At 43.8% G+C, this 14839-nt stretch overlaps 1 protein-coding gene across 2 annotated transcripts; it reads left to right on the forward strand.

The window, feature by feature from the left end:
• The first annotated feature begins 281 nt into the window (after window positions 1–281).
• On the forward strand, window positions 282–9268 carry pck1 (phosphoenolpyruvate carboxykinase 1 (soluble)). 2 transcript variants are annotated; one of them, XM_006783022.3, is made up of 10 exons: window positions 282–393; window positions 869–1151; window positions 1697–1881; window positions 2277–2480; window positions 2650–2837; window positions 2927–3089; window positions 3205–3429; window positions 3727–3858; window positions 7553–7648; window positions 7894–9266. In XM_006783022.3, exons 2-10 carry the CDS (start codon window positions 928–930, stop codon window positions 8349–8351), a joined length of 1875 nt encoding a protein of 624 aa, XP_006783085.1. In that variant the 5' UTR covers window positions 282–393; window positions 869–927; the 3' UTR covers window positions 8352–9266. The 2 variants fall into 2 exon arrangements, with proteins under 2 accessions (XP_006783085.1, XP_087697003.1); XM_087840877.1 differs by having other exon boundaries at window positions 296–1151; window positions 7894–9268.
• Window positions 9269–14839: the final 5571 nt, after the last annotated feature.

Consider the following 14839-nt stretch of genomic DNA (forward strand, 5'->3'; position numbering starts at 1 on the left):
AAAGACGACATTACGTCCTGCTGCTGATTAATGATTCACCAGCAGCCTGTTACACACTGTGTTTTTCACATCTGCAGGGAACAACAGGTTCACCCAGCTAACGCAAGGGCCAACCCCCCCACCCCCCACCACCACCACTCCTCCCTGACACACCTCCTCACCCTCTCCCTCCCCCATTCTAATCCCCCACCCCTCCCTCACCCACACCCCTCCCCACTCCCTCCCTTGTCTTGCGAGACACCCCAGGGTATAAAAAGGACAAAGCTCTCCATAGGAGATACAACTGACCAAGAAGGAGAAACAGTCCTCAACTCTCCTGCAAACAGGCAACAGGGACACCTCAGCAGATGAGACCAAACTAAAGGCTCTGCACTCCAGGCAAAACTACTGAAGGTAACCTACTGCTCTTTCTTTTCAGTGGGGCTCATGTTTAAAGTGAGGAGGGTAAAATAATATGAGGCAAAGTAATGTGAGGATCACTGCAGAATGAGAGGTATCTGCACAGGGACGCTGTTGCATCACCCAGAGTTTGATTTCTTGATGTTGCAGCAGCAGAGCACTTTTTTTTTGAGAATATGTATGCACAAAACTGACTTTTTTAAAATTCTTTTTTCCCCCATGTCTCTCTTTTATCCCAAATTTTACTCAACCTTGACCATTTTTCTGCTTCATTCTTTTTCTTTTTTTTTCATTCTTCTTGGTCTGTCCTCATTTTTGTCTTTATTTCCAAAACTTTATCCTCCTTTTATATTTTTCCTCTTCCTTGTCACCATATTATTCACCCATATTATTCAATTCCAACATTCTTCTACCATCTTCCTTTTTTCCCCTTTCCTTTTCAAACCCCCACTTAAATCTTTCTTTCCAGACTTCCTGTCACCTTTTTCCCTCAGTCTATCAGCTCACGCTCTCTCCAGAACCTTCACCATGCCTCCTCAGATCCCGTCCCAGAACCAGAGTGGTCCCAGGATCCTGCAGGGTGATCTCAGTGCCCTCAGTCCAGCTGTAAGGGAGTTTTTGGAGACCAATATGACCCTGTGCCAGCCAGAGTCCATTCACATCTGCGATGGCTCAGACGAGGAGAACCTTGCCATCCTGACCCAGCTGGAGGAACAGGGGATGATCAAGAAGCTCACCAAATATGAGAACTGGTATGTTTGTTACACTCAGTGGTTTATGGAAGGCTTTCTTTTTTTTTAAGAGACTTATTTATTTATTTGGTTAGTTATTTTTTTTATGTGAGTGAGGGTTTCAAATTGAAAAACAGGAGAAATTATTGGTAACGATAGCTTTAAATTTCTTGAATATAGCTTGGGTTGTTTTTGTAGCTGGGACAGTGGTGCTTTGGTGCAGCTGGGAGATGCCCAGGGTTGTTGCTGTTGACAACACACATCATTTTGTCATCAGCAGCTGTTTAAATATAAAACATACCTGGAAAATTTCTACCTCTTGACAAACCAGTAGGTCTAGGTAGCTCAATCACACCATTCCTTTTTACCAGCTGATATCAAGAAGACATATTGATTATTAATAATGATTTGTGGCTGCTTTAGAAGATTTTAAAATTGTTGCCTACTTTAAAATAAAGTACAACAAATTAAAATTGAAAACAAAAGCGCTTTTTTCAAAGACAATGGTTTTTTTTTTCAAGTTTTCAATATTTGTGCACTTCCTTTTCTTCTTCCTCTTCCTGCAGCTGGTTGGCCAGAACTGACCCGAGGGATGTGGCTCGTGTGGAGAGTAAGACAGTTATTGTTACCCAGGAACAGAAGGACACAGTGCCCACTCCACTAGGAGGTGGAATCAGCCAGCTGGGCCGCTGGATGTGCCCAGAAGAGTTCGACAAAGCCACGGCTCAGCGGTTCCCCGGCTGTATGAGAGGTACCAGAGACGAACGTGTTTCATAAATGCTATCAGTTCTTAGTAGAAAGGATGACTCAAATATAGGACTAGAAAAACTTGAGAACTTGAAACTAAAATCAAAAGCTTTCACTCATCAATAGTACACTGACTAAATGAATACATTTTTTCCCCTTTCCGGGACCCCATTGAGAGTCTAGACAAGTATATCCACAATGCAGCAGGTACTTTTTAGAAAGAAGAAACACTATCGGAGACTAAGTTACACTGCCTTTAAAGTGTTTAAATGAGCTGGAGGCAAATTTTCTTCTTTTCCTGACTGTCTGTTACCTGTGAATGTCTCAAATACCAAAAACCTTAAAATAATATTGAAATAACATAAAAATAAGAACATCCCTGTCCGTTTCTATCCTCAGGTAGGACCATGTACGTGATTCCCTTCAGCATGGGTCCAGTAGGTTCCCCTCTCTCTAAGATTGGAGTACAGCTGACAGACTCTCCCTACGTGGTGGCCAGTATGAGGGTGATGACACGTATGGGGAAAGCTGTTCTGACGGCCCTGGGGACTGGAGAATTTGTCCGCTGTCTGCACTCTGTCGGCTGTCCTCTGCCACTCAAAAGTATGTCAAAAACTGATTGACTCATTCTCCTGCAGCTATACGGGGGGGAAACTCTGATTACTGTTGCTCAATAATATTTTCACTTATATTTTAGTTACACAATAGCGCTTTTGCCACAAAACTGCTAATAGACCACTGAAATGAACAAATGTACTAATTTGTCTTTCAGAGCCTTTGGTGAATAACTGGCCCTGCAACCCTGAGCTGACACTAGTCGCTCACATCCCAGACCGCCGACAAATTATCTCATTTGGAAGTGGTTACGGAGGAAACTCCCTGCTGGGAAAGAAGTGTTTCGCCCTTCGCATTGCCTCACGCATCGCTAAAGAGGAAGGCTGGCTGGCCGAACATATGCTGGTAAGAAATAAAAATGAGACTGTCACTTAAATTTTGGATTCATCCACATTCTGTTCATTTTCACCAAACCAAATATTTCCTGTGTTCAGATCCTGGGCGTCACCAACCCTGCTGGAGAGAAGAAGTACATGGCAGCAGCCTTCCCCAGCGCCTGTGGAAAAACAAACCTGGCCATGCTCTGCCCCACACTGCCTGGTTGGAAGGTTGAATGTGTGGGAGATGACATTGCATGGATGAAGTTTGATGATCAAGGTAAAGGAAGGATGTCTTTTTAAAGGTCTTCAAGAAAGTACAAATGTCAAAAATGTCATAAATCCAGTACAGCGGACTTTAACATTTCTGATTTGTGTGTTCACCCTGGTTGTAGGAAACCTCAGAGCCATTAACCCAGAGAATGGCTTTTTTGGCGTTGCACCCGGCACCTCAGCCAAGACTAACCCCAATGCAATGGCAACAATCATCAAGAACACCATATTCACAAATGTTGCAGAGACAAGTGACGGTGGTGTGTACTGGGAGGGAATGGACCAGTCACTGCAGGAGGGAGTTACCATAACATCCTGGAAGAACAAACCTTGGCGCTCAGAAGATGGTAAGCAGCTCTTTGATTTTAAGCAACAGCTCACAAAAGAAGAAAAAGAAGCAAGACTACAAGATGTGTAAGATTTAAAACCAGTATTTAAGGTGGAAACAGAAGTGTAACAAAAAAAAGATTTTAATCTTTAATTGTTAAACCCAAAACAATTTCAGAGTACAAGATTATATTATAAAAAAAAAATAGGGATAAATAACAGAAAGATCATATACTTTAAAACTGAGAAGAAGTGTGTGAGTGTCATAAAAGTAAAACGTTCTTAGTTTCTTTCTTTTTTCTTCTTCTTCTTCGTAGGCGAACCCTGTGCTCATCCCAACTCTCGTTTTTGCACTCCGGCAAGACAGTGTCCCATTATTGACCCACAGTGGGAGTCTCCAGAGGGAGTGCCAATAGAGGCCATCATTTTTGGTGGGCGTAGACCAGAAGGTGAGAAGAAACTACAAAAGATGGAAATGAATACACCAGTTGCCCTTTGATTAAATACATGAAATAAAAATAATAATAATAATGGCATGTCACCTTCGACCAAAGATGGCGCCAGTGTTTGCGGCAAGCCGTCTCCTCGAGTTTTGTCTACTGTCTGCTATCCTATTTTCTCTGTGTTATCCTGACGCCTTTGCGCTTCTTACCTATGATCGTCAAACTCTTCTGAATCTCCAGCCATTGACTCACCAAACGCCTGGTTTCAAGTGGCAATCAGGGAACTTTTTCTCAACTTCGACGGATATCTCTGATCATTTACGCCGCTTTCCAGCTACCCTTCCACCTAGGAAACGTCATAGGCGACGGGGTAAACGGAGCGGTATTCGTGTTCGCCTCAAGGCTTACTTAAACTCACTTGATGCGACCAGCTACCACGTATTTGTAAACACTCTATCTTCTTCTCATGCTCTCTGGGGCCGCTTCTGCTATAGATTGCCCTGCCATCGCTGGATAAGTCCTGTTGAACACTACGCTCACCTAGACTCCCTGACCGAGTGCCCACCGGTTCGGAGCTGGGTGCGGCTTTCCAGAGGTGGTGTGAACTACAGCAATCTTCGCCTGCTGAGATCTGTTCCAACTAACAACAACCCGACTACACTTCGGATGGCTTTGCTAAATGTTAGATCACTGGCAAACAAGACTTTTATTTTAAACGACCTTTTCGTCTCAACTGGGCTGGATTTTCTTTATCTGACGGAAACCTGGCTTCGTCCTGAGGAATCTTCTGCTTTTTCAGAACTTCTTCCCCCAGATTGTGCCTTTGCTAGCTCTCCTAGGATCTCTGGCAGAGGTGGAGGATTGGCTTCGATTTTTAAACACAAATTTCGATGCCGGGAACTACCACCCGTCTCTTTCACCAGCTTCGAGGTGCAGCTACTGGAACTGAACAGTGCTCCCCCAATTCTTTGTGCTGTGGTGTATCGACCCCCGAAATCTGTTAAGGACTTTATTTTTCAGTTTTCTGAACTACTAGGGAGCCTGTTTTTACGCTACGATCGTGTTTTAATTGTTGGCGATTTTAATATACATGTCTGTTGTGAGGCAAGCACACTAACAAAGGATTTCCTTGCCCTTCTTGACACTTTTAATCTTATGCAATGGGTAAGTGAACCAACGCATTTAAAAGGTCATTCGCTTGACCTAGTTTTGTCCTACGGTCTGGATATTTGTATAACGGATATCAAGGACTCTGGGATCTCTGATCATTCCGTGGTTATGTTTAATGTTGTGCTACGACATATGGAGCTTAACAGCCAGGGTCCATTCCGTCAGATGCGCTCGATTAATTCTGAAACCATTACCAACTTCTCTACTCTTTTCGCCAACTCTGCGCTCCCCGACTCCGTCTGTCTTGTGGATTTATCGACTGACGAGCTTACCAACCTTTTTAATTCCACATGTTCTTCTATTCTGGACACTGTGGCTCCACATAAGACTAAGCGTACTAAGTTGTCATGCCAACCCTGGCTGAATGATACTACCCGTGCTCTCAGGCGCGAATGTCGTCGTGCTGAGAGGAAGTATAAAAAGGATAAGCTCGTAGTGTCAGCGGAAATCTTCCATAATTGTCTGTCAAAATATCAGAAGACCGTCAAAGCTGCTAAATCTGCCTACTTATCAGGTCTTATTTCGACCAATTGTCACAAGCCCCACGCTCTTTTTAAGATTTTTAACTCCGTGATTAATCCTCGTGCTACAGCACACAAGGAAGTTTCTCCGGCTCTTTGTGAAAGTTTTTTAAGGTATTTTATTGAAAAAATCACTATTTTAAGAGCCCCGTTTTTATCGGTAGTTCCACATCAAGTTTCAGTTTCTAAATGCTCTGCTGTCTTTCAGCAGTTTGAGCCTGTGACTCTTTCTGATGTAAAGGAAATAATTGACCACTTAACAATCTCTAATTCCCCACATGATATTCTCCCTGCCCGTATTTTTAAGGAAGCGTTGAATACTATTGGGTCTTGTATTTTATTAATTTTGAATGCATCATTGTCTTCGGGCTGTGTACCGTCTGCCTTCAAGCATGCTGTTGTTCAACCCGTTATTAAGAAGACTAATCTCGACCCCAGTGTTCTTTCAAATTATAGACCAATTTCTAAGCTTCCCTTTATGTCAAAGATCCTGGAAAAAGTGGTCTGTAAACAACTTCAGACCTTCCTAGATTCCAATGGTATCTCTGAAAAATTCCAGTCGGGCTTCAAGCCTCGACATAGTACTGAGACAGCTTTGCTAAGAGTTTTTAATGATCTCCTTTTAACCACTGACTCAGGTTGCTCTGTGGTTCTAGTCTTACTGGATCTGACTTCTGCGTTTGACACAGTAGATCATAACATTTTATTATCAAGGTTAGAGCAAGTAGTTGGCCTTAAGGGCACAGCCTTATCATGGTTTAAATCTTATCTTTCAGAGAGGTCGCTCTCTATCACTATGGGGCAATATTCCTCCTCCTCGGCTCCTTTTCTCTGTGGTGTGCCCCAGGGGTCTGTTTTGGGCCCTATGCTATTCTCTCTGTACATGTTGCCCTTGGGATCTATTTTCCAAAGATATAATATTTCTTTCCATTGTTATGCCGATGACATTCAAATTTATTTCCCTTTGAGTTTGAATGTCACAGATCCATTGCATACATTGTTTAATTGTCTTCATGATGTGAGAACCTGGCTATCTCAAAACTCTCTAATATTGAATGACAGTAAAACTGAGGTTATTGTCTTTGACAGCCATATTCCATTGAACCGACTAACTGTTACCCTTGGCCCACTTGCTAGCTACCTCTCCAACGTTGTAAGAGACCTTGGGGTACTCCTGGATAGCTCTTTCAAATTAGAGAAACAAGTATCTACTGTGGTTAAATCCGGTTTCTATCAGTTACGTCAAATTTCTAAAGTTAAGCCTTTCCTCTCCCCCAAGGACCTTGAAAAGCTTATTCATGCATTCATTACCTCTAGACTGGACTATTGTAACTCCCTCTATTTAGGCCTCCCCCACTCCTCTCTTCACCGGTTGCAATTAGTACAGAACGCTGCTGCACGTCTTTTATCGGGTGCCAGAATGCATGACCATATGACTCCAGTTTTAGCCAAGTTACACTGGCTCCCTGTGAAATTTCGCATTGATTTTAAAATTCTTTTATTCACTTATAAAATCTTAAATAACACTGCCCCTAGCTATCTAATAGATCTTCTTCATCTGTATAACCCTGTAAAAGCACTAAGATCTTCTAATCAGATGCTCTTAATGCAACCTAAGTCTAGGTTGAAAACCAGAGGCGACCGTGCCTTTGCTATTGCAGCTCCTAGATTGTGGAACAGCCTCCCTATTGTCATTCGCTCTTCTGAAACTGTTCAGTCTTTTAAATCTCGTTTAAAGACCCATCTTTTTACTCTGGCTTTGACGTAAGATAGTTTGATTATCATTTGGTTGGTTTCTATGTTTGTCTCGTCTTGCGTTGTATTTGTCTTATTTTATTTTATTTTTATTTATTTATTCTTTTTCTTTTTTTTAGTTGTGAAGCACTTTGATCAAAACTGTTGTTTTTAAATGTGCTATATAAATAAATTTTGATTTGATTTGATTTGATTTTGATTTGATAAAGAAATATCTCAGAAAATAACTGGATAATGAATCTGCTTATTTTCAGGTGTTCCCCTTGTATATGAAGCTTTTGACTGGCAGCATGGTGTGTTTGTTGGCGCTGCCATGAGGTCAGAGGCCACTGCTGCAGCCGAACACAAAGGTCAGCATACGATTGTGTCCTTTTTTGGTATGAAAGACAATCAGTGGGTGTTTAAGGAGTTTCTTAGATGATGATTTTGACTTTTGCCTAATATTCTATAAATTGTTTTAGACTAGTGACAATTTAATCTGAAATTCTGCTAAAAAAACACTTTCAGAATTCTTGAATGACAACAAATAACACATTAATGTCATTCGCTTTAACATACAGTGTACTGACAAATCTCTAATTACTTTTTCTTCCAGGCAAAGTAATAATGCATGACCCCTTCGCTATGCGCCCCTTCTTTGGCTACAACTTTGGCCAGTATCTCTCTCACTGGCTGAGCATGGCTGATCGCCCCAGTGCCAAGCTTCCTAAGATCTTCCATGTCAACTGGTTCCGCAAGAGCCCCACTGCCGGCTTTCTTTGGCCCGGGTTTGGTGAAAATATCCGCGTTCTGGACTGGATGTTCAGACGGGTGAATGGTGAGGAGGGCGCCATGCCATCAGCAGTGGGTTACCTGCCTTGTAGAGACTCCCTAAATCTCCAGGGCCTTCAGGGACATGTGGACCTGGATGAGCTGTTCTCCCTGGATCAGGAATTCTGGCAGAGGGAGGTGGATGAGATCAGGAAATACTTCACCACACAGGTGAACGCTGACCTGCCCAATGAGGTAGCCCATCAACTGGCTCTCCTGCAGCAGAGGGTGAAGCAAATGTGAAGAGGAAAAAGCCACATGTTAGCAGCTGTAAACAATTGTAGGGTTAATTCTCCAGACTATTTGTCTGTAATTCTAGACTGCAATGTTGGCAATAATAGAATGACATGTAAGACATTCTGGAAATTAAATTAAGTAACTGGGAAACAACATCTTAAAATTATAGAACATAGTATGAATAGCTAGATTATCTCTTTGACGTAGTCTTAATTTATAGTAAAGCCTTTATATCCTTATCCTAAAATAAGCAGTTTTCCTTACAGCATTTGGTTATTACCACTGTGACATTCTATAATCTGCTTGGGCTGTTCATTACAAAAAAATCCATGCAAATCATGGAGAATGTAAATCATGAAACTGTAGGAATAGTAAAGATAAACCTTCCTGACTGTGCTCATTAGAACTATCTCAGCGAGATAATATCAGTAAAGACTGCTACATTTCCATGCATCTTCATCTTCATTTGTAGTAGCAATATTTTTTCTTCTGTTGTTCCAATGTCTTGTCCTATTGTCAGAAGTCTTCTATTTAATAATAACTTATTGTGAATGCGCATCTTACTGTCATTGTCGTATCGAATTATATGACAGAGACAGAGTCTATGTTAGCTCAGGTCTCACGAAAGGGAATTTTGTATTATTTTTGCCTTAATTTATTTTTATACTGACTTAGTATCACCTGGTTCTCTTGTGTTGTAATCGAAGCCCCCAATGAGGTGAAACAACAATAAAAGTATTTAAACTTACTCGTGGTTCTGTTTCATTTTTCAAGGATCTGGTTTTGTTATTATTATTTTATTTTGTAAGTGTTGGCGATAGTGTGGCAGAGAAAAGAATAAAATGAAGCATTATTATATCAAGCTGGTACAACACCTCCATCACATCATATACACCTGCTTGGAATAAATAATGAGCATTTAATTGAGTTAAAAGTCAAAACTAAACTTCAACTAAACTACATGTATCTATATATCTGTAAACAGCAATAATCTAAAAATAGTCTTAGTTTGTGCTAAAATACCTGAAATCAGTCTTTCAAATACTAAGAATGCTAAAACAAAGAAAACATGATTATATAATCCATCTTTGACATTGCTATTTAAAATAAGACTTTACACTTGGTGGAATACTCTTTCTTGGCAAGCAAAGCTGTCAAATATTTCATGCAGTTTGTCCTACGGTTTGCATCTACCGCTCCTCTTTTCAGATCTTCTCATAATCCTTTAGCTTAAAGGTTGTTGCTTGGAAACCACAGAGCTTCATTTCTCTCTATAGGTTTTCTGTTGGACTAAGACCCAGACAGTGGTTAAGGTGCTCCATGACTTCACTGTACTTCTTCCTTTGTTGCCTTGGCTGTATGATTTGGGTTATTGTCTTGCTGGAAGACCTATTCATGAGTCACTTTCAGTCCTTGGCTGAGTGATTAATGCCATGCAGTCACCCTGTACTTCTGGCACAAACACATTCCCAAAGCCTAAAGTTTCCATCTCCATGTTTTGGGATAGTATTCTCTGTGTCTTCTTCAGCAAATGCAACCAGTAAATTGATGCAAAAATTGCTCAATTTTGGCCTCATCTACCACATCACTCTCTCTCAAGGCCTGAACATGGGTCCTCCAGGATTTCAAACCATCACAGCACAATGTATTACAAATATTTAACTGTCCTCAGAGCTGCTCTGATATCTTTAACAACAGAGGAAATCTTGCAAGGTGCCCCACACTAATGATTATCGATAGTAATTTCATCTTTGTTCCATTTGTGATTAATCAGACCAACAGCTGTGATTTTTGGGTTTTTTTTTTTTACTATGCTTCTTGTGGATATGTCTATTAGACTATAAGAGTGTGCGAAGTTTAGCAGTCTTCTTGCTGATGTTCTTAGATGGCTTTTTGTTTTTGCAGCATTCAAGATGTAAACAAGTCAGAGGTTCTGGGTGCATTTCATAGAACTTGTGCCATTAACTGTCAGTGTTGGCTGTTAATGCTGAAGTTGCTGCCAATTAAACTTTTATTGAACAGTTTACTTTTGTTTCAGTTCATGCTGGTTAGTACAAGATCAAAGAATTATTTATCTTACATAAATTAGCATTCATTTGTAACTCTTACATCTCTAATCCTGAATATTTTGCTGACATTCTATCATTTTCTATTAAAATAAACCTACCACAGAATTCTAAGTGGCTAAAACAATGAGTTCAACTGGGAATCAATATGTATTTCCCTCGACTGTAGATCAGCTGTTCGGGGATACTTACAAGAAGGTCCTTGTTTTATTGTTCGACTAAATCCAATGATATTTAATCCTGATTTTAACCATATAGCTGTCTCTTTTCAGTTAAGGTTAGGATTAAAATATGTAAACATGACCGGTGAACTTGTAGTAACATTTAGTTTTGCTGCCAAAGCTCAGGCTATTGGTGACTTCCCATGATGTGTTGAGCAAATTTTTCTCTGCTCCACTCTTTTCAATGTATATGCCACTGTGTCATGTTATTAATTTTGTCTGTTCTGTATGCAGTTGTGTATTGTTTGTGGTCTCTCCGTGCTGCTCTTTTTTGAGCCTGATGAATGAGTGTCAGCAGGACTGACAAACTGGTGCGGAGGTCTAGCTCCGTGCTGGGATGTCCTCTGGAGTCTGTGAAGGCTGTGGGTGAGAGGAGGATGTTAGTAAAGCTGACACCCATCATGAACAACCCACATCAGCCTCTGCATGAGCCTGTTAGTGTGCTGAGCAGCTGCTTTAGTCACAGACAGAAACACCCTCGCTGCAGGAAGGAGCACTTTCAAAGATCATTCATCCCAACAGCAGTTAGACTCTATAACTCCTCAATCATGATATCATGAGTCACTGGACATTGTGGACATCACACACTTCATGCATAATGCACCTTTTTATATGTATGGACGTGTGCAGGTATATACATATGTATATTTAGTTAGTACGTGTGTGTGCGTGTACATTTCTATACTCATAGATATCTATTACTTACATAGTAATAGTAGTGGTTGAATGGTTACATTTATGTATTGCATGTCTTGTCTTGGTGTCTTATCTTATCTTATACATAAATCATGATAAAAAAAAAATGACAAAAACACAAGAAAACCCAAAATGCTGGGTCAAATGACTCATTCTTCTTCCCCACCATCACCAAGTGCTACTCACAGGGGGGTTATCTGATCATTTGCTTCCCCCCCCCCTTTTTTTTCTTTTTAGAATTTCTGTAGTCAAATAAAAAAGCTTAAATTCAGTTGCTGAATTTATATTGGTATCGTGTGTTTTATACAGTGCTTTATCACAGTTACAGACACAAACAGTTACATAATATAGCCCACTGTATACACTATAGTCAGGGGTGCACATAAGTGGTCCGCAGGTGCGCATTCGCTGTCAAAATAAAAGACGCGCACCAGATAAGAAGTTGCAACGCGCGTTTGCGTACATATAAAAGGCACTGTTTTTGTCCGCTAGAGTGGGATTTTCACGGCATATTCTGCACCACATCTCTGTGCGTTCATCATTTGTTTGAAGCCAGCTCACCTCCTGCAAACACTTTTCCGAGAATACGCGCTTCTTTTGCGGTTCGGACTCCTTCTGACATTTATTTGGAGGTGGAGGAACACCAAAGTAATTGCTTAAAGGAGCTTGCTTCTTCGACATCTTAGTTCTAAACAAATGTCTGTCCTCCTCCAGAAAATCTTATGTACGCAAACGCGCGTTACAACTTCTTATGCGCGTCTTTTATTTTGACAGCGAATGTGCACCTGCGGACCACTTCTGTGCACCCCCGACTATAGTCAGTCTCTTGCTATGACCTTACAAAAAGCAAGCTAATTCTGTTTTTAACACAAAGATTGCTACATGCAAAACATCATGTAGACAACAAGACAATCTGTACCGCAATCAGGTCACCTGGACTGTGGCTGTGTAAGGCCACATGTTTTTGTCCCATTGCACACTGGAGCTGTTGTGTAAGAAATGAAGATAATGACAGGAACTGTAGTTCACTGTAGTATCACTAACTTGTTTTTGACACTATCTTTGACTGAATTAATGTTTCTAAGAACATAAAGAGACGAGTAACAGAAATAAGTTTTCCACCAGAGGCTAGTTAACCAGTAAAGACTCATAATCAGTGACAGATCATCCAGAAGAATGATTGCAAAATGTCCCACTTATCTCCACATAAGCAGGTCCGGTGGGCGGCCGCTGAGCAGGTCCGGTGGGCGGCCGCGCCGGCGATGACGTCCAGAACGTGGCTGGGGCGACGGTGCGGCTGAGGCTGGACCAGGTGACGACACGGGAGCCGGGGGTGACGGAGCCACAGCTTTAGGGCCAGCGGGCGCGGAGGCCCCTGGCTGGAGACAGGCAGGGCCAGCGGGCGCGGAGGCCCCTGGCTGGAGAGCGGCCGGGCCAGCGGGCGCGGAGGCCCCTGGCGGGAGAGCGGCCGAGCCAGCGGGCGCGGAGGCCCCTGGCTGGCAAGCAGGAGGGCTCACAGCTGGCTCTGGGTGCTGTGGCTGCAGGTCCGGGAACTGAACTGACTGGACTGACTGGACGGGAGGCGACTGGACTGACTGGACGGGAGGCGACTGGACTGACTGGACGGGAGAAGGAGACTGGACTACAGGGGACTGGAGTGAAGGCTGAAGAGCAGGTGAGTGAACTGACTGGAGTGGAGGCTGAACAGCAGGTGAGTGAACTGACTGGAGTGGAAGCTGAACAGCAGGTGAGTGAACTGACTGGAGTGGAAGCTGAACAGCAGGTGAGTGAACTGACTGGAGTGGGGAAGCTAAGGGATGAACAGAGGTTGGCGATGCTAATGGCTGAGCTAATGACAGAGTTACCGAGGGGGATAAGATTGCGGCCTGGGCTAATAAGGCTGGTGCCTGAGCAGGGGACACCTCAGCTAGCCTAACCAGGGACAGTGCGAGGGCGTGAAAGGTTGGATCAGGAGGTGGATGAAGAGGTGAAGTAGTAGGTGGGCCGGTTAGCTCTTCCCAGCCTCCAGGGAGGTCAGGCTGGGTTGAGGCTGCCCTCAGCCTGGGCGCTGGGACAGGCACGGGAGGTGGCTGGACACCAGTCACCCCCACCCGGGAAACAAGAGTGGATGTGGAGGTAGACTGCGTCGCAGCTGCCTTCCTCCTGGGAGCTGGCACCGGTGTGGGTGTGGGCCGGGCCCTAGACATCTGAGGAGGTGAAATGGCTGAAGAGGAAGGCCAGATCTGGGCTGCCGTGCTGGTGGGGAATGGCTGAGTGACGGGTGTGGAAATGGTGACCGGGTGTGTGCTACTGGCAGGTTTATCAGGGTTCGGTCTGTTTTTCCTGCCACCACGATTTACAGTCTTTGTGGGAGCAGCGCAGAAAAAATCTTCCCAGTCTACATCCTCCAGGAGGGAAACACCCCATGGATCGGTGGTGGATCTGTTATGTGTTTTATGAGAATAATCGGATGACGGATGTGAAAAACAGTTAGTGGAACTCACCACCGGGAGCTGTTGAAAATAGCCCATATTGTGGCGGCGTGTGCGCCGCTTTCTCCGGGAAGAGGAAGCGGCCGGGGTAAACAGCTGAGCCTCTGGCGCGGTAGCCTCCATGGAGCCGAGGTGGGAGGCGTAGCCGCGGTGCCTTGGCGAAGGTGGAGGTCCGGCGAATGAGGCGGCGGGTGTGTGAACGAGGAGCGGAGCGGCGAGAGAGGGAGCGGCCGAAACGCGGCATGAAACGTCCGCTCTCCGCGGCAAATGCTCCGGGGCAGGTGAGGCAGCAGGTGGGGGAACGCGGCGTCTCCGAGGCCCGCCCAGAGCCAGGCGAGTCCCCTCGAAGACGTGCTCTCTCTCCGCGAAGAGCCGCTGTTTTCCCCTGACCACCTCTGCCCAACGGGAAAGCGCTGCCACCTGCCGCTCGTAGAGGTCCGAGTCCGCTGGGTCCCAATCGTGTCTTCGTGGCACGGGTCGTGTCATTCTGTCAGGCGTTGTGGAGTGGAGGCGAGGAAGAAGGAACCCAAACGCAGGACTCGCAGGTAGGTGAAGCTGGGTGATTTATTGATGATGGAGTGAACACACAGAACAGAGGAAGGACATGGCTGGCTGGACGACTGACTGAATGAATGAACGAAGGACGGACGGACTGACTGACTGACTGACTGGCTGGCTGGCTGGCTGGCTGGCTGGCTGGCCGAACACTGGCGGAAACAACAACATAACCTAAACATCAATGACACGACAAAGAACGAGTAGAAACAGAAGACTTAAATACACAGACTGATGAGGATGATAATGAGAGACCGGTGAGTACACAGCTGAACATAATCTGGCTAATGGCACGAGACGAGGTGACACAGGAACAAACAGGAAATGAAACAGGAAGTGGCAAAATAAACTGAACATGAACAAAACGGAAAGCACTGGGTCACCGACCCAGGAACCCTGACAGCATGCAAGTGTTAGATGATAATTTAGCATTTTACTCTTTCAGTGTCCAAAGCAGAATCCAA

This window comes from Neolamprologus brichardi, chromosome 5, assembly GCF_056152115.1.
Source record: "Neolamprologus brichardi isolate AB-2024 chromosome 5, ASM5615211v1, whole genome shotgun sequence".
NCBI lineage: Eukaryota > Metazoa > Chordata > Actinopteri > Cichliformes > Cichlidae > Neolamprologus > Neolamprologus brichardi.

What these genes read in the sequence shown, in the direction of transcription:
- pck1 (XM_087840877.1), top strand. Translation starts at nt 487, where the DNA reads ATGAGAGGTATCTGCACAGGGACGCTGTTGCATCACCCAGAGTTTGAT. An exon ending in GTTCCCCGGCTGTATGAGAG is followed by an intron (nt 1,882 to 2,276) that starts GTACCAGAGACG and finishes TTCTATCCTCAG; the next exon opens with GTAGGACCATGTACGTGATT. An exon ending in TGCTGCAGCCGAACACAAAG is followed by an intron (nt 7,649 to 7,893) that starts GTCAGCATACGA and finishes TTTTTCTTCCAG; the next exon opens with GCAAAGTAATAATGCATGAC.